The sequence below is a fragment of the Taurulus bubalis genome (assembly GCF_910589615.1).
Source record: "Taurulus bubalis genome assembly, chromosome: 11".
Lineage (NCBI taxonomy): Eukaryota > Metazoa > Chordata > Actinopteri > Perciformes > Cottidae > Taurulus > Taurulus bubalis.
Window position 1 is genome coordinate 14,792,830 of NC_136599.1, and position 20,117 is coordinate 14,812,946.

At 43.1% G+C, this 20,117-nt stretch overlaps 1 protein-coding gene across 1 annotated transcript in view; it reads right to left on the reverse strand.

Annotated features, from left to right (window-relative positions):
• The window catches only part of znf385a (zinc finger protein 385A), a gene marked incomplete at both ends in the record, with an annotated part of 29,985 nt that extends 15,737 nt beyond the window's left edge, over positions 1-14,248 (reverse strand). Inside the window, 4 exons of the mRNA XM_079225808.1 lie at positions 1,324-1,498; positions 6,129-6,239; positions 11,820-11,971; positions 14,122-14,248. Coding sequence (XP_079081934.1) covers positions 1,324-1,498; positions 6,129-6,239; positions 11,820-11,971; positions 14,122-14,248 — 565 coding nt within the window. The remainder of the gene's footprint in view (positions 1-1,323; positions 1,499-6,128; positions 6,240-11,819; positions 11,972-14,121) is intronic.
• Between the last annotated feature and the right edge of the window lie 5,869 nt (positions 14,249-20,117).

The window sequence follows — 20,117 nt, forward strand, 5'->3', positions numbered from 1 at the left end:
AATGCCTTTCTTTTTTTCAACCTGGCTTTTTCAGCCCCTCCTGCCCTCTTTCTCCCGTCCATCTCCTCCGTCCTTACCAACTAATAGAGGGAATCTTCCAAAAGGTGAATTACTCTTCATTAAAGTGAGATAACCTGCTGTCTCTCTCCTTTCAGATGCTGGCTTTGATTCCGGTCAAACTCTTCCACAATGGCGTCATCTTTATTTTCCTCAATAAGTCTTAGCACTCATTACCACCACGCTGAGCTCAGGCCACATGGTCTATTTTGACTCTCTGGCAAATGGTGTTGCACTTCTCAAAAAGTCACAACAAACACACACACAAACATATGCACACCACAATGGGGACCCTTGAAAAGATGCCAAGAAACCGCCGTGTGACCGTATGCCAACTCACAGCTCACAGCTCACAGCCTAAATGGATAGGCCCCAAACCAGTTTAAAATTGCACAGCTGAACAAAGCACTGCTGTGGTTAGACTGGACTAATACAGGGGCTTGTGTGGGGTGGTGTAATGATGCCTCTATAAAGCTGTCACTCATAAAGACTTTTGGCTTGGTTAGTCCAGTCCTCTCTGTGATTCTCAGCTATCGGCCAGACAAGATCGATCAAAGGCATCACGTTTGTGCTAAACTAAAACAAAAAGCTTGTGATCTGAATTAATGAAGCAATATACCTTTTTATGACAGTGCACATGTATTCATTTGTTTGAGCTGCATACACTACCTTCATAATAAGTAAGAAATAATTATTCATTAGTATATATTTGGTCTGTGCTAGCGTTTCAATTTAGGGTTCTCAACCTTGCTGGAAAATAGGGCCAGACTTGTTCTGTATTTAGTTTAATAATCCTATGAACCTGTTTCCCTTCAGTTTTCATCACTAGCATTAGCCAGATTTGTACTAACTGTATCTGTATTAAGACTGACTTGGATTAAAGGAACACATTACTTAATTTGTGTCCCATTTTGAAAGTAACTCCATGAGTATTCTGATTTTAACTATCATTATAAATTAGTTACCTTTAATGAAAGAATATGAGTGAATATGTGAGATACTGTCAGTGCAAATGGGCTTTTGTGACTGTGTTGGCCATAAGCTCTGCTGCAACCGCATTGGGCCACACAGAGAGCGGAGATTCTCACAGGAAGAACAACACACAACAACGCAAAGCCGCTGTGATTAGATGCCTTTGTTATTCTTGCATATTATCCATTCCATTTTTCAACAAAACGATAAGCCTCCAAACATCCTGCTTGGACGGAAATGATTATTTTGACAAACTTTTCTGTTTCTAGTAGTAATAATGTTCTGCTGTCTCACCCGTTTTGTTTTGCACGCTGTCTAGGACAGTGCCGAGGATGATGGGTGGAGACGGGGAGGAGGTGGGGGGCACAGTATGAGGCTTGTCCCCATCCTGAGGGCGACTCTTAGAGGTCTCAATGCCTTTCACTCTCCTGGCATGCCGGTTTCCTTTGTAATGGGCTTCTGCCTGACTCTATAGGAGAAGACAGACAAAGAAAACATGTTTAGGTTGTAAGTAAACAATGCCAACAGGTGAATAAAACATTGCAGGCTTGATTAGACACACTTTGACACCTGCACACACAAGCGCTTGTCATTATGATTGCATGTTATTCAATAGGTCCTATACTCAGAGCCACAGACAGCAGGCAGCTATACAGTGGATGAATACATGGATAACAAGCTTGGGAACAAAAAGATGCAGTGATGAGATATTCGAGGCCTAGACCTGTCCGCCCCCCTTGTCCCTTAGTCATCTTATTGCCAGACTCAATAAACCGCATGATAATTTATTGTTCATTTTAAAACAGTACATCTGTCTCTGGATCACCCGTTTGTCTATTTTGGCCATATTTGCTCAGCTCAAAGTTTTAACATACTAGACATAATCTGCAGTCTAAACGTCTATATACATCCTGACAGATCTTGACTCCAGCGTTCATTAGTGCAGCCCTACTGACAGACATGCCAGAAAGGTGAACTGGGGGTCAGTGAGATGCCGCCCACACTATCTACCCTCCTATAACACACACTCATTATTAAAGTACACATTATCAGTGGGATGCTGGCATACGTGGGCCCTTAGTACAACATAAATACTGTGATTGCCTTCAGCTGCTCACTGAACCAGCTCTGGCTCTTGTACAATACATACATGCAACCATGCAGCCAAGACCCTGTCTGTAATATCGTATAGAAAGATACAATGCAATATGGACACTGAGTCTGGAGGTTTTCAGGGACTGGAGAGCATCCTGCATTCCAGCAAAGAAAAGAAATGGTACAGAGATCTATCACAGAAGCTAGTTTGGCTAATCTCATGATGAAAATGCTACTGGCTAATGTGTTTGTTCAGAGGGTAAACAACTACTCATTCGTCAGGAGACTGCCAGGACATCAGGGGAGTCTGTCTCTATCTGTGTATGTGTGTGTGTCTGCACAGAGGTATGTGCGTCTGGATCAACTTGGCGTATGAGATGCAAGGTTGCTATAGCTGGCGTTGCCAGTGGCCTAGCTTCCCAGTATGGTGACTGTGAAACAAAACGCACACACATACACAGACACATTCGTATAGAGGGGACACAGTGTATTCATGGAACCCTATTTGCCATCTGTTCGCCTATTCTTTATCTCCCCTCCATCATGGTTTAAGTGTCCCTCAATTAAAATTAAATAGGCTCCTTAGTGATACACACACATAATATCAATGCAGCACTTGAGTCAGATAGCTCCCTGCTGTCTCTACAAGTATTTTGTGTGAGCAGATGTGTCATGTCACATTGCTAAATAATCTCTAGATCGAGGGGCCAGTGATAAAGATGATAATCAAGTCGCTGGTACAGTTAGTTGCCAAGGAGAGACATGATCTTGAAGAGGGGCTGACAGCTGCTATAGGTGCTGAAAGGCTTAGAGAATTTAGGACATCACAGTGACCACAGGCTCAGGACTGAGGATAGAATGACAGGGGGCAGAGGGTGTTGAGTAATGTTTGTAAGCCCGTTTATGTATGTTTGCTGTATCTGTGCGCCTGATAGCATCTGGGACGTGAGCTGGCACAGTAAGCCAGGAGCCGTGGCTGTATAGTGATTTAGTACATCACATGTTTCTTAGAAATCATGATGACAAACTGGGCTCTAGACATAGCAAATCCTCTGTAACTGTGCCCTGTCAAATGGGTCTTCAGAAGTTGCTTTAGCAAAGCCTGAAGATCAAGGTGCAGAGAGTTGCGGGTGCAAGGGAGGGGGGTGGGGCTGCTGACCGAGAAGTGATCTCTCAGATGAAAGAAGTAATATGGGGAGATAGAAGAGCACATGGTGGTGCACGGCGAAGCCGCCACAAAGGCTCTCTTAAACCTCTCCCATCAAGCCAAGTGGATCAATTGCTGAGCAGGGGAGCATCAGTGTGAGATCCTGGATGAGGAGAAGAGAAAGAGTGTGAAGGGAAAATGGAGGCAATATGGTGCACAGCCAGGCAACTACAAGACAAGGAAGATTATGTTAAGAGCTGGAATGGGAATGATATAAAAGACAAAAATCTCAGAGAGAGGAAAAGCTGCATCACATCAGCCTGTGATGCCTGTGTTTCATTATGCAGAGGGTTTAAACTGAGCAAGTGCTTTACAGCATGACTATCATTCTGAGGGGAAAGCCTGGTTGTTGCAGCTACAGCTGCAGCTCCAGATGAGACGAAATGGGAGAAAAAAAGGAGAGGAAGTTAAAAGTGAAAGAAAATTACAGATAGCCTGGGACGATAAATAAGCGGGAAACAGAGTGAGGGGAGGCGGCAGGGAAGTAGAGAGGAAGAGGAATAGAATAATAGATGTATATCAGCCAATAGTTGAGCTGCAGCAGCTGTGACGTTGGTCAATGCAGCGGGATAGAGACTATGATGTCACTGATGCAGCATGCCACCAAGGCTATTATAAAGCACCGTTTAACACCTCACTTCACCACACGACGCAGGGGCAGCGGGTTACAAACCCTCCCCTGATCCATCCTCCTCTCCTCTCCTTCCCCTCCATGTCTCCTCGCTCCCACTTTCCCAAGATGCACTGGGGCTGTCAGAGCCAGACACTAATCCATGCCCTTGACAAATGCATCTTATAATAAGTAGTGGCAGGCAATTTTAGGCATTTCCACACTGTAAATAATGTAGCATGAGAGAGGGAGACAGATCGAAAGTGGGGGAGATGGTTGCAGAGAGAGAGAGAGAGAGAGAGAGAGAGAGAGAGAGAGAGAGAGATCAAATGGGGACGCATGGATGATGGCAAAATGATGCGTGAAATGAGTGGAGCACGGGCTGCGAGCAGGAAGGCAGAACTGGATAGACAAATACATTGTCATGACCTTATAGTAAGCCCCATCACTTTGAAAACCTCGAAAAATGAGGTGGGGAGTGCAGCAAAGGATTCTTTGAAGTATTTCCAGCTGTATTATTTTCACCGATGAAATATTAATCCTGACTTGACATTGTGTAAAAGAACAGTGTGGGTGAGGAGTCATTGTCTGGTGATGTAAAGGACAGTTAGAGCTTAGTAGGACAGCACAGATTACACACAGCCTGCTGCAAGTTTGACATTGCTGGTATACTGCAGTGTACGCTTTTTTCTTCTGTACAGCGGAAGCGAAAGTGACAATGACAGCAGCGAGGTGGTGTAGTTCTGCATATCATAATCCTGAGAATTCACGTGTGTTTATATGTGTGATGTGTCTGGCTTTTCAGGAGCTAGAAGAAAAGATGCGGCTGCATACTATTGCCGGTTTCACATGTTCACAAATAAACATGAGCTTCAGTGAAGAGACCAAATCTAAAAGATATGATCTAACATTGTTTATTCTTTTATGTTTATGCATATCACAGTTTGGGACAGTTTTCTATATGTTTTTTGTTGTGGCAATGTATTATGCTGCCCAAGTCTCTCTTGAAATATAGAAAATGTAGATTAAGCCAGTCATACCTAGAGTTTACCAAACAATGCATGTGAGGAAGAGTGATCTGTCTATTACGTGGGCAGACTGGCCATATATCTTTTTCGGACATATCTTTTTTTTTTTAAGTGCTGCCTACTGCTATTAACATTATTTATCATCCCACTCTGCACATGCTTTCCAGTTAGAAAAGTTTCTATATTTTGGGGCAAATGTGATGGCAAAAACACAGTAGAGTCTGGACACATAGCTGACATTAAAACAACAGCTTAGCCATTAAGTTAAATATTTAAATTACTCACAGATTTACTGTATATCCTAACTTCAACCACTAGCTCAAAGTATTTCATTATGTAAACATCTTTGTTTCCTGTGCCTGTGAAGATATACAGCAGAGAAATCTGCAAAGACTAGGTTTAAGATTACAGCCCTGCAGCTCCCTGGCCACATGGAAACCATAATTGTGGGCCTGAGGAGTATATATAGCACCGGTCCACTCCTTAATGCTGTGTGTTGTGGATGTACGCCCTGGCCCTGGAGTCTGTGCCACTGAATGGGAGCGTCACAGCCAAATTATACACTGCACACATGACATTTGGCATGGATGTTGTCATGTGACTTTCCTATTTGTCCACAGCAAGAAGAAAATATGGAGAATGGGTTGGCAACACTTAAAATACTTCCATAGTTTTTGTTTTCTTTAATTAGTCATGTATGCAAGTTGCCCTGGGGTATAACGTGCCATTAAACTCCCATTAAGAGTTTCAATATAAACTATCCCATATGGGCAAAGAGATGAAAATACTGTTGAAATTATTGGAGAAAAATAACGTGTTGATTCTGAAGAGATTCCTACTTCATGGCATGTTGAAGATCTTACTCACGCTTTTTCAATGTTGGTCGAAAGAGAAAATCCTATTTCTCTCTCTGCTTCTGCAGCAGCTCTCTCGGCTTTGTGCTGCAGTGCTTATTGCTACTAACTCCACACCGTGTTAAAATAAATTAAATTCCATCAGGGTCACAACTGCCAAAACACAGCCCAAACAAATGTACCACATACTCTGAGTCAACACCCGCTCTCGGGAGAGCAAACCGGATAGAAAGTCTTCCAACATTAATATTGCACCTGGGAAATGCAGACATCCCGAGAGATGGAAGGATACTATATTTCTGTACCTCTGAATTGAAGCGGATCTGGCAAACGTTACAGGAGATGACTGGCCGCTTGGTCTTGATCAGTGGAACTCCAAAGGTGTGGTTGAGCACAGCCTTCTGCACCGGATCCATCTGAGAACATAACAAGGGAAGAAACAAAGAAAGAGAGACATCTGTGAGCTAAAATTCTCTTTTACTACAGTCATGTGCTCCAGAAGACCCGTCGCTACAAGTAAACAAGCCTGTCCATGCCCTCTACCTCGGATGGTCGAGGCCAGTGTAGCGTGGAGAGGCCCACAGTTTTTCTGTCCAAGAGACTGGCTACATGCATGGGTAGAGTGTGTATTCAGTGTAAATGCAACGTTTGCTGTATGTCTATGTTTTTGTTCAGCAAACAGTGATCAACTGTCAGCTTATTGCTGCAACTGTGACACCTGTTGCATTCTACCCAAGCTCAGGCTTCTGATCCTGACCAGGTTGCGGTTCGTACTGTCCCTGTGTTAATTGTTTCAGCTGCGACGTCCATCATCGGCATTGTGTTAACCCCCCTGTGTAAATTTAACTTACTCGCTTTAGGAGCTCTACAAGGGGTTGGTGGCTAGGCCGCCCACTTAAACTCTGTCCCAGACTCTAAAGACCCGGTCTGTACTGATCTAAAAGGGCTCCATTCCAATTATTTATCTGTTTCAAGCTGCATTTATCTCGTGATCATTGTTAATTGACCTTAGCATTAGTCTGGGGTCAATGGCTGGTGAGGATTTCCACCACAAACAATTTGCTGGCACTATGTCAACAGCTAAAGCAGGCAAAACGCACAAGATGACGTGGCACTGTATGGATACGCAAAAAGAATGAAGAGAAAGAAAAGTCCTTTCGTGAAGAACACAATGGATATGATACTATGTGTTTTGAATTCATAAAGCACTCAAGGAATGTTCCAGACAGTCCTCCACGTCTGATGGTTTGGAGAGCGCTACAGACTGTAAATGACTCAATTTGGCTCATCTCTCCTTGCAATTAGGCAAATTACCAAACTTTCCCTGGAGCTATCTTGCACCCAGAATCATAGGCTCATCTAAAAGTCTAAAATTAATATTCTTATAACTCAAGCACAAACAATTTAGATGTATTCACGGTGCATGTTACTCTGCAACTCCAAGGAAACAGGGTAAACAGAGAGAGAATGAAATGGGGAGGAGGCTCGAGACATTTAGCTGGGTGACACAACGTTACAGAAACACACCATCTGGAGGAGCGAATGAGTGGGAGAGAAAGATGGATTGGGACAGCTCAAGAGAGAAAGGGAGGGAGAAATGGAAATAACCCAGATATATAAAGAGAAAGAGGCCCAGGCCGGACATCCTCACATTGCACATTCTTATCTCATTTGGCTCTCTTTCCCATACTCCACGTTCCATGACTCCCACTATTCATCTCCCCAGAAACAGCCTAAAGTTGGCTCTACTGCTGCTGTGAATTCAAATGGATCAAATGGGAGGGGCAGATTTTGAGCAATGACATTGGTGCATACTACCTGAGCTGCATGAATACCTGAGCTGTGACTTTGCAATAGCCAGCTGAAGAGAACAAAACACAACGGAACTTTTTTGCAACATTTTTTAAACTCATGCCCAATGTTACCCCAACTCCCACAATACAAGGGAACATAAGTGAAACGCTAGTGTTAAACAGTGTATGTCGGTGTCATTACTGTGACCCATCATTGTGTTTAACAAGGGCTCCGTGGTGTAACTGTACACATGAATCATGGGCTTCGGCCCAGCCAGTCATATCGTGCTGTGGGTGTGGGTCAGCTATGATCCAGCCAGTCTATTCAGCTGTTAAAAACACGGCCTAGCTGCCAATAAGCCTTTTTGGACGGCAGCTCACATAGCCTTTACCCATTTGTTCTCCAAAGCATGACCTCATGAAATGCGAGCTGAGCCTTGTGATGTAACGCAAGAGGGATTTTCCAAAACTCAAGTCGCTTTTGACCAGTTTTAAGAAAATCAGCAGTTGCCTTTCAAATTTACAGTGTTTTTTTTTGTTTTGCAACAGTATGATTTAAATCCCTTTAATGTCTAGAATATGCACAGTAAATTGTATTAGACTGAGTGAGTTTTGGAACCATGTCAATGCTAGCTGTTTGAATGTTTTGAGAGCTGTGACGGATGTTAGTAAAGCAAACAGTCCATTGCATCACTCAGCAGTCCCATCAACAGATCCACAGGGCCTTAAGACCCAGACTCCTTAATGCCTTTTGTTTACACAATGTTACTTCTGAGAAGAAACAGACCAAAGAGCATTCAAGCATCTTTCAGTGCACTGCACTGCACAACAACATGCACCTAAAATTCTGACATCCCCATGTCTTTTTCTTGAACTCTCACTTCTCACCACTGTTTATTTTTCAGTCTTTCATCCTTTCTTTGTTTCTGCTTGCTCTCTTCTTCTCTGTTTGATCAGTTCTAAGCAACAACATGTTTGGAGGGGTTGGATTCCGGCAACGAGGAATGCACTGTTCTGTGACTCTCGGTGGGACCACTCTGGCAGTCACACTAAAGTCTGCACTGTGCCAGATAAAAACAGCCTTTGGAGCTCTAAGTTCTACAGTACTTTTGAGTTGTGCCCAGATTAAGACACCATTGGGTGAAAAAAAACCTCCAAGCATTTAAAGGACTCACCTTCTCCTCTGTGTCTGATGAAACTTGGAGCTGCATTGGTCCTCCTGTGTGTGTGCCGCAGGCAAAGGTGTGTGTTTGAGCCTCAGCATGTGTGAGATTGAGAGTGTGTGGTGCACCTTCCTCTCTCATTCAGCCCCCTGGTTGGTTGTCAATGTTGAAAACAAACTAACTCACTAAGAAGAAAAAAACCTCACTTTTTCCGAGTGATGCATTGCCAGCTACGATTTCTTTGTTTTTCCCCTTTTGGCACACTCTCGGCTTCTCTTTGAAATGCTGCAAGAGAAGAAGTAAGTGTCTGCTGTAAGGATTTTCTCAAATCTCTGCCTTAGTCTCTTTTTTTCACTGACACATCACCTAACAAGTGACTGTCCCCTTTGATCAGCCTCCTTCTCCTCTCCTCTCAGCTGCTTTCTCTCTCTCTGCCTCACGCCTCCCTGTCGTGCATTTCCTTCAGACTTCTCCTCCCCTCTCTCTCTCTCTCTCTCTCTCTCTCTCTCTCTCTCTCTCTCTCTCTCTATCCCCCCCTTCTTCATGCATACTAGATTCGTCCAGATGTAGCCAGGATTGAGTGACCCACTCTCCCCCTTCCGTAAATTCACACCATTTACCAAATGTCATCATCAGCCCCCCCCCCCCCCCCCCCCCCCCCCCAACCCACACACACACACACACACACACACACACACACACACACACACACACACACACACACACACACACACACACACACACACACTCTTCTTCTCTGGTTTCTTGCTACAATGGTTTGAAGACATATGTGATGCCTTGCAGCCAGACATTGGTGCACAGAAGATCTGATAAAGCGCCCAAACACACTCTAAATTATTACTATTTTGATTATTCTGAAACCTGTAGAGGCAACAGGTGTGATAACATAGCAGCCAATTGTTGTGGGTCATTAGTGCTGCAATAAGACATGGAATGAGAGTTGTTTTGGATAAGAGTGAGAAAAGAGATAAGAGGAACTGGTACAGCAGGTAAAATTCAACAAGTCTGCACACGGCTTTGTATGATTGGACACTTTCATTGGAAATTCCTGACTTTGCAGCCCGAGCAAGCCTGCATCAGGGCATGCATCTTGGCTCAGAGGTGTATGCGGGTGCATCTATATCAGGACCAGCTGCTGCAGATAAATAATTCAGCCTTGTCACTGTCTAGAGGCGCATTGAGCGATACTGGCAGGTAGAAGACAAATCACATTAGCTGACCATTAAAGCTGTATATGGCTTTAGGAGAGGTCATCCGTCTGCTATGAAGCTAATAACCCTTAATGTGAGTCTCATTAAGACTGTACAAACGCTGCACAGATCACTTAATAAGAAATAATGCTGCTATCTTCTTCCAGGGACATTTTTCAGTTTAACTGCTGATATAATGCTATTAGTGTGCAAATCATACATTTATTCCAGTGTGTTAGTGCAGAAAGGCACCAGGATGCATCTAAAACACTGGACTTGGTACATTTTTAATATCATATAATCTTAGTTCACCCTCTATTCATATAGTTGAATGAAAGAGATGAGACCCAAGCATAGTCATGCTCTGATTGTTTAAACATTCTTCTGCCTAAAAGCCCAACAAGCCAGACGATATTATCACTAATGTAAACAGAGCTGCAAACACTTAATCTATAACTCTAGGTCTTCCTGTAAACTAAATTAAGCATAACAACTGTGGAAAAACTGAGGGGCCTCCATGAGAAAGCATCAAAGCAGAGCCCTCATTAGCATCCACCAAAGTTGTGTGTTTTATTTTTTTGCAGTTTTACAGATCATAGATGCTTTGCATTCTATACATGCCACAGATAAAACGACTCACTTTACGGATACTTCAAGCATCACACGCTCTTTGCCTTTACCTTTCAGTCAAATGTCAGCAGTACAAATAATGGTCAATTATTTCTCCATTGTTGTTAATGCAATGCAGTAAAAGTATGAGAGTACTGCCCAATGTGTACATGCCAATATGTAGTGGAGCTATAAGGTCAGACTCTCCTCCAAGCCTCTCCTATGGCCCCATCTCCTGGCCATGGGGCTATAAAACACCACTCAGGGCTGGCTCACAGTCATCATCAGCAGCAGCTATTAACATTCAGATGTACTGAACATTCTGATAAGGTGGATGGGGAACAGAGGGATGTTACAGAATGAGGGGGAGAGAGAGAGGTTCAGAGGGAGTCCTTCAGAGGCAGACTGAAGAAAGAGCAAGCAAGACTGATTTCAGGGCTGCATTAGCAGACGCAAGAGTGGAAATTGAGTGCCTGCATAATTTCAGTATCTCTTAATCCATGTCTGCTGGGTACACTGCAGTTTTAACATCAGTGAGACTGCTTCCACTTATGTCATGGCCCAGAGAGGGCTATTAGAACTGACTGTATCGTTAAAATGTGTTTAACAGCGTCTGGACTCCTGTTACTATCCCTGTATTATACGTAGTGAAAGGTCTTGCCAGATATTTCCAATTAGTAACAGTGGATTGCAATGTCGCACCTTTGTGAACCGCGGCCGAAAATACCAGGCTGACACATGCAGGGAATAACAGACATGGCCCAAGAATAACATTGCCCCACATACAGTACATATCAAGTTTACATATTTTTATTGCTGACAAGAAATGTGTTGACGTTCCCTAATGGAGTCTGGAAGAACAGGCGGCACATTATGCTGAGTTGGTGAAATGCAAAGTGTCTCTACGGTCTAATCTAAATGATAAGATGTTAGTCAGGGCCTGTGGAAACAGGAAGATCCCTCTCCGTTGAAATAAATACCACATCAAACAAACTGTGGGGTTTGAAGTACACAGCTGTAAGGATGGCCTTAGAACTGCTCTTTCATTCTGCGCTTTGAATTAAGGAATGAGTGTGTTTACATTAAATAATAGTGTTAGGAATACACTGCTTTCCTTGTAGTAAGGCCTGTCTAACACAACACAACTGGATACAGCAGTATCTTGAGATAAAAGACTGCAGAATCTGTGTTTATTATTTATGTGTGTCATCAGCTCTCACCGTGTTGAAGTTGTGGAAGAGGCTCATGCTGTGTGGATGAGGGGCCGTCTCCATGGGGAATTGCAGGAAGGGTTTCATGTCCAGGTGGGGCTGGATCATTGTGGGGGTCCGCAAGAAGGTTGGCACTGCCGCCCCGACCCGGTTTATGCCTCCTGCACACAAAGACAGAGGTAGATAAATATGCATGCCCATATTTGTGGAACTAAATTAAAACAGTTTCCATGCTTTATGTGCATGCATGTTTTGACAACTGCTGGCAATAAAATAAGTAAATAGACGGACAAAAATAATTAAATTAATTGAATAGCTTATTACAGCCTGCAACATGTTTCCTGGAATCAAAAAGAACAATCTGCCATAATTTCCCTCCAAAGCCATCATTTCTCTTCATACAAAGCAAAACTATGTGACACCTCACTCTCTAAACTGAGAGAAAAAGCAGCATTTGGGCCATTAAGGACATTTGAATGATCGCTGTGGACACACATTAGGTTTTTTCCTGACAAGTGAGCCAAGACTGTAACGCCAAAGTGCAGCAGCACTGCTGTGCACAAATGCTGTGATACTGAGGGGTTTCTGGGTTTTGTAGAATTCACACCAAGGAAGCATTTCATTATACTAAAACATTCACATCAAATGAAGCAGGAATGCCAGAAGAGAAGAACACCACAGAGGCTGTAAGGATTTATCTTATCTACCTGCCCCTCTCCTCTCCTCGCCTCTCCTCCCCTCTCCTGAGAGACATCTGCAGCTTGATGATAATGAGTTTCATCTCAGCGTGTGTTGCTTTATGTCATCCTGCTTCGTGCACTAGAGTTGGATCACTTAGTGATGTCCAAATATGGAATGAATGAGTCATGGGCTCTGATCCCCCTACTCACGTCTGACACATGCCCCTGGCTTTGACTGCATCCAACATGTTGTTTGAGCAGATTTTCACACACATTGTAAAACAGCCACTGCAAGGGTATCCTACCACCTGTATACACACACAAACACCCGCGCCACGATGTCAGCGTTTAATTCTCCTTTAAAAGCATGCAAGGCTGTTATAATGATACATGGCTCCCTATTCTCGTCTTTGCTCCCATCTGCCTTCTCTCTCTCTCTCTTCCTTATCCCTCCTCGTCTCCTCTTTAACCTCTGTCAAGGATGATAGTGATGGGGCCCACACAGCAAAACTCAGCCTCACCAAGCTCTCAGATTAAGCCTCTTAATATCCGCAACTGGATTTCTGTGGCTTTCAAATTCTCTCGAGACTTAAAGCTTTGCCGCTCTCCTTTTTGGGATTGCTCTAAGCTACTCTCTCGCTCCATTACTTGCTGTCCCTCGCTCTGCTTCCTGCTCCAACTTGCTTCTACCTGCTCACACACTGTCACATGGTAATTTGAGCAATATTTGACACCTCTGCATTTTCATCAAGCTTTATGTCAACTGGATTTGATCAGAGAAAATAATATGACTGCCGCATGGAGGAATATGGTGTAAGCAGATCTATGCAGTTTCCAAAGTTTGGATTAGAGAGAGCCGGAGAGAAAGAGATTGACTGAGAGAAAGTGCTGTCTCAGCTGAAGCCCAGCTGCCTTCTGCTGCGCATCTGTGGGCCTCGAGGTGGAGAGCACCGCATCATTACCTCTAGTTGGGCACTACATTTCTTCCACTGAACAAACCACAAATATATAAATGAATGCACATGTATGAATGCAGAAACCCATGCTCACAAACACAGCCATTTTTAAACCTTGAGAAACAAGTGCCTGATGGTTTTCCAGCTGGTGGATTGTACTTGTCTCATCATCTCAGGCTGACTCAGTGCTCTTAAACACCGTCAAACAAAAACATTTCCGTATAAATATTGTTCCTAATTAGAAAGTCTCAAACTTTTAAGCTGAGCTCCTCCTAAATGCTGTTTGTTGTGATGAGGGAGGACGGGAGGTCCTGTAACTGCTCTCTCCTCCTCTACCTCTACCACTATGAAGGCAGCTCCTCCTCTGGGGCTGCACCAACAACAACATGACTAACACGCTTCCTCTTGATTGAATTTATTATGACACTATACCACATGTTGATACATGGCCTTTGTTCATTTCGGTGGCTTTTTGTGCAGGAATGTGTGTGTGTGTGTGTGTGTGTGTGTGTGTGTGTGTGTGTACGCGTTTTGTTTGGAAGGAGTGCCTCTGTTGAAGTTGCACAGTAGTAATGTTTGCAGCTCCCCAGAGAGTCTGCACTTGAACATGAAGACTGATGTTGGCACTGGGGCAGCCAGCGTCTGGCAGGCAGACAAGCAGAGAGAGTGGCTGACCGTGGAACAGAGTGTGTCCCTGCAGCAGCACAAGGAGCTGAGATCTGAGGAAGTGAATGAGGCTGAGGACCAGCGAGAAGAGGGAGAGGAGTGGTTGTCCTTGGGGCAAAGACACAATCTGGCCCATCAGGAAAACTGTGTGTGTGTGTGTGTGTGTGTGTGTGTGTGTGTGTGTGTGTGTGTGTGTGTGTGTGTGTGTGTGTGTGTGTGTGTGTGGGTGGGTGTGTGTGGGTGTGTGTACATAAATCTGAGTGTGACTGCTTTCTTTTTCCAGCATATAATTACCCCATTAATTTAAACCTCCCTTTGGGATCCTTCCCACACTGTAAATCAAACAAATCACTGCATGGAGCAGGAGTCTGCCTGTGTGCCCTGTTTTTGTGCATAATGTGTGTTGGAGCAGTGTGTGTGTGTGAGTGCATGTTTGTATGGGCTCCCACCAGACTCTACTCTACACAATGACAAAGTATTGCATGAGAGCCAGAGCTAATACAATGATAAGCCGTAAGTGTAAAAAAATGTTTTGGTAACTATCAGAACAAAATAACCACATGGTACAGCCAAGGCTCACACTACTGCTACCACATGCACATCTGTAACATTAGTGCTGAATGAATTTGCTGATTAATCAACAGATAATGAATTGACGTCAACAAGCAAAACAATACTTGCTTCTCAAATGTGAGTATTTCTCTCTTTTATATAATTGTAATTTAAGACCTTCAGTCAACCATAATAAGCAATTTCAAGACACAACCTTGACCTAAAGGACACTGTGATGGACACTTTTCTCTATTATCTGATTAACGCTGATTGAAACAATTACAAACAGATATGTATTATGTCACAGAGAAATGAGCTGGTCCATAACACTGGCTCTAATCCCTTCCTCGGTTCTCCCTGTACTTGATTTCAGACAGAATTGTACTCGTTACACTTTGTAGAGTGAGCGGATTCAAAGGTCTGGACCCAGGCAACCCTATACGTGCCTTTGAAGCCCGATCTGTGTGTCTGTGTGCCACAAAGTGACAGACATGCCAGTCTGGAAGAGCTGGTTGACTCGGACAGTGATTTGGATGTTATTAAACCCTCTGACACGCCAAGAATCCTATCAGACTCGCAGGGGTCATAATTTGAGCTTGTAGACGGCCTGCAGGACACCACCAGAGGGCTTTGTGTAGCAGACAGTGGCTTGCTTTAAGTGTGTCCGTGCATGAGTTTTTACGGTTATATCTTTGTGAGGGCCATTTTGAGTTTGGACCTTGAAAATAAGGACATCTTTGGTAAAAGAAAAGGTTTGGGTTCTGCTTTTATTTAATGAAGGCCAGGGAATGCATTTTAATACAGAATCTCCCAAGCATAGATCGAAGTATTTACACGTGTGTGTGTATATGTGTGTGTGTGTGTGTGTGTGTGTGTGTGTGTGTGTGTGTGTGTGTGTGTGTGTGTGTGTGTGTGTGTGTGTGTGTGTATAAGCACTAATGCGTACACGAAACCGTCAAAACCCTGTTCTTGTTCCCATGGTGTTAATTTAATGTTTTAGTTTAAAAAACATGTTCACACTGTCCAGAGAAAGTAGAACAATAAGAAAGAGACAAAGGTCGAAACAGCCTATCTGTTGGTAGAGGCAGAGGGGAGACAATTAAAGATGAAAACTGGTGCAGTATAGACCAAGTATTGGGGGCTAAAATTAGAGAGCAGGCAGTAGAAAGATCAAAAGCGAGAGGGACTGATTCTCAAATTTGGAATAATTCGCCAGCCTGCATGGTCCTGATACATCTGCTATTGGCCACATCCTCGTCTCCACTTGGGAATGGGAATATATGTCTGTATGTGCATTTATATATATATATATACATATATATATACATATATATATATACATATATATATATATATATATATATATATATATATATATATATATATATATATATGTATATATATATATATATGCACATACAGACGCACAGAGACAACTCCAGAAAGTCCTTTCATGTGGATGAAAATAACACATAAGTAAAATGTTTCCTTTACCTGTTTCCAACCTCATGCAATAATTATGATTTCATGATGTATCATGATGATTGTGAAAAAACAAAAGCTATTTTAAATGGTTTCAAAGAATCAACCACAATATAACTCAACCAAAATCTACACATCTATATATCAATCAAACAAAGGGGGTTAAAAATTAAAGGCAATGTACTGTTTTGTATATTATAAAATATGATTTCACCAATATATTATATAGTTGTTATGCACTTTTAGGATTGCATTCTCTTCAGTGAATGTCTAACTCTAGAAACTGAAGCTGATAGAGAAAAAATCTCTATGGGGTGTTTTCCTTGTTTGCGATGCAGAACAAAAAGATGTTTCTAGAATCTAGGCTAAGAGAACCTTTTCATGTCTTGAGATTATCTAACAGGCTGTGTCGGTTGTGCCACACTGTGTTCAGCCTTCTTTCCCATGGGCGTTGGGTGCATTCAGGGGAGAACAATGGGAGCAGGGGAGTTGGCACCAAGCATGCTGGACAGGCACAGATGTGCCAGGGTTGTTGGCAGTGAAGGCAGAGAGGAGGAGGAGGTAACAGTCAGGCTGCCAACTTGCCTTTCTGCCGGGCCGTGAAGCAGGCACCTGCCCTCCACATGGCCCAGAGGGGAGGGTGACATCAGTGTATAGTGCTGCTGATGTGTTTGATGTGGGAATACTACAGACAGAAGATTAAGTACATTAGAATCTAATATATCCAATCTTCAGTCTGTAATATTAGATAATATTAGATTAGATAATACAGGATCCGATTGGGATCGACAAAATTAAATGACAACTACGATATATTTTTGGCATTTCAAAGATTGTGCCACACAGCAGCTTTAGTGATTAGCTGTGTAGTGTTCATAATTTGCTTTATCGACCTAGTGTGTGCGGCACATTGAGATTGAGATAACTGCTGGCTCTAAATCCTAAGAAAACCTGACCTCGGCTTATATATATATATATATATATATATATATATATATATATATATATATATATATATATATATTATTGAAGGAATTTTGAATCAGTGAGGCGATTTAAAGAGGCCGAGGACTCTCTCTCACTCTCTTTTTTTTCTCTCTCTCTCTCAGTCATAATCATTGAGGAGGAGACTTCCCGTGACCTAAATTACTTAATAGTATTACAGTGTCTGTGGTCAGGTGAAGCTGTCAGACTTCTTTGTTTAGCCCCTGCTGGTCTGCTGTTTCATATGGGTTGAAGTGTGTGATGAATAACTGGCCATCTATCTGTCTGTCTGCATTTCCACAACCATCTCTCGCTCATCTCGGTCTCATTCGCTCCTTGTCTCCCTCATGATCAGCACAGTGTATATTCCGCGCTGAACACAGCTGTGTCCAAGCCTACAGGAATAGCCAATTCATTTCAGCACTGGAGGCAGCATTTGGACACCGGGTACAAGAGAGAGACACAGAATGAAAATGTGGTCATTCAGTATTCCTCGGGCTCAGCAGGACTGCGTGCCTCCCTTTCACCTCACCAAAAGCACAATCAACAGGATCACAAGCCTAACCAAAAGCACTGCACAATGCACAAAGAAAAATAAACTCTCTGCCTTTACACTGTTGTCCACCATGAAGCAGTCTTGCCTCCACATATATGCACTGTCTCTCATTGATTCAAAGCAGCCTTATGCCTCACCTGCCTCACCTGTCACCTCAGGATCCTGCAGCACAACACGCTATGCAGGTCATAAGCCCTGAGTGTTTGTCTGGCGGCTGTATCCTCATCTGCTTACCCTCCTGGATGCTCCCTTTACAGACAGATGTGGCAGCAGCAACCTTGCACCAGATAGCTGCCTCAGCCTCTGCTCGGAATGAATTATGAACTCGCAGCCTCTCACAGGTAATGATGTGCTTCATGAGAGAGAGCACAGAGTGCAACACGGCTCACATAGTGTTGGGAGTCACACGGGCACAGACGCATGCAAAAAGACCCAAAACCTGCATTTGTCCACAAGAGTGTGCTGCTGAGACATTCCCCCTCCCCCTGTAAACTTCAAAGCACTCACTTCCCAATCTTTTTTTGGAACCAGAAAATGAATATAAAATATAAAAAACGCACGATCCTATTAAACTTTATCATCCCCATCTTTTTTCAATCATGGTATGCTAATGATTAGCTTCCTATTAAAGGTTAATACATGCACACAGGGTAGGTGGATGCAGATAACGATCTGTTTGATTTGCTGCCTGGAACTGCTGGTGTTACACTTTAATGGGAGGATTATGTAGGGTAAAGCGAGGAAAGCTGAAACTTGTTTCCTTGCTTCAAATGCCAGTTGGCTTCTCTGTCTGCATTCATGTTGCATGTCAGGTATGTGTGTGAGTGCCTGTGTGTATGCCAGCTAGTATAAAAAGGTTATAAGAGCTTAGTTACTGTCAAGTAATACAGCAGTCACTGCTCAAGACCTTGGCACCGTGTTAGGTATTAGTCAGAACATGTCTTGGTTCTTGATCCAAATATGCACTGCAGTGAGATTTATGAACACACACACTCACACAAATGCAAATAATAACCCTATATTGTACAGTGCTGTGCCAGTTTATGAATGACTTGTTGTAGCCTTAGTGCACAGGCAACATGTTTATGTCTGTGTACATGTTTCTGCATCAGTGGGAGGAGGTTAAACTTTCCCCTCTAATTGTAGGTCCTTCAGAATTTACCCAACCTACCAATTTGGAGAACAGCAATTTTACTAATTGTCTTATACTGTAAGGTAAGTAAAGTACAGACTGCAGAGTGTGGCTGGGATTTTGAAGCAGCGACAACAAGCAGGTCAAACAAAGTTAAAGAAAAAGCTTCCAATGAATGATCAAATCACACACATAGTTTACAATTTTAGGTGAAAGAACAACCAAGTGTGAGTTCATCATCCCCATCCATCCACATCACACACACACACACACGCACACACACACACACACACACACACACACACACACACACACACACACACACACACACACACACACACACACACACACACACACACACACACACACACACAACAGAAACTCAATCTTTTGCATTAGCAATCTGATCAGAGAACTTAATTCCAGACAGCTCCATTTCAAGAACAGCTATTCTTCCAAAAGATATTGCATTTAATAAACATCACCACACATGCACCAGCTATTCATATACACAGTACACAGATAAGACAGTGTAAACCTTCCATATATTCCAAAAGGGGAGTATTGTGCATAATGACAGAGTGGATGAGGTAGTAATGACACCCTATAGTGAGATAATAGGACAGTGGTAGGCCCCAAAAAGCCCCCCAAAAGATCCTAACTTGATCTCTCCTAAGTAGCTAAACCAAGGCTAGGAGGATATAATTGTTAGTCGGTCTCTTTGGTAGACACAGAGGAACTGACTAGGGATTTCAAGAGAGACAGAGAGAAGAAAGATGGGAGCTAAGGGAGGAGGTATGATGCTAAAATAATGGGATGGAATGAGGGTGAAGACAGCCTGCCTCTAATGCCTACGCATACCTTGCCTGTCAACGATCAACTCCACAATAGACAGTGTCCAGAATACAAACCAGGGCCACTGCAAGTGTTTGAGCTACAGAAGCAGATGCACACCCCTTTAATCCTTCAGATAAATCTCCTGCTGGCTCCTCGTCTGGCAACAACTGAACTTTTGGAGGCTGTTGGCTTTTGTTACTTGTGGGATTATGGACTGCGTGCTGCTAGAACACACAAACGCAGAGACATGCACATACATGCACACGGATCTAGTGCGGATTTCTCTTTATGACCAGCGTGATTGTACCTTAACTGCTTCTCCTTTGCACTCTGGACAGATGCAAACTCCATTTCGTTGTCACAGTACTTGTACTATGTGCAATGACAATAAAGTTGAATCTGAATCTGATCTATATGTTGCAGCGCTGTGATCAGCTTTGCGAAGCCAAATCCTGACTCAAT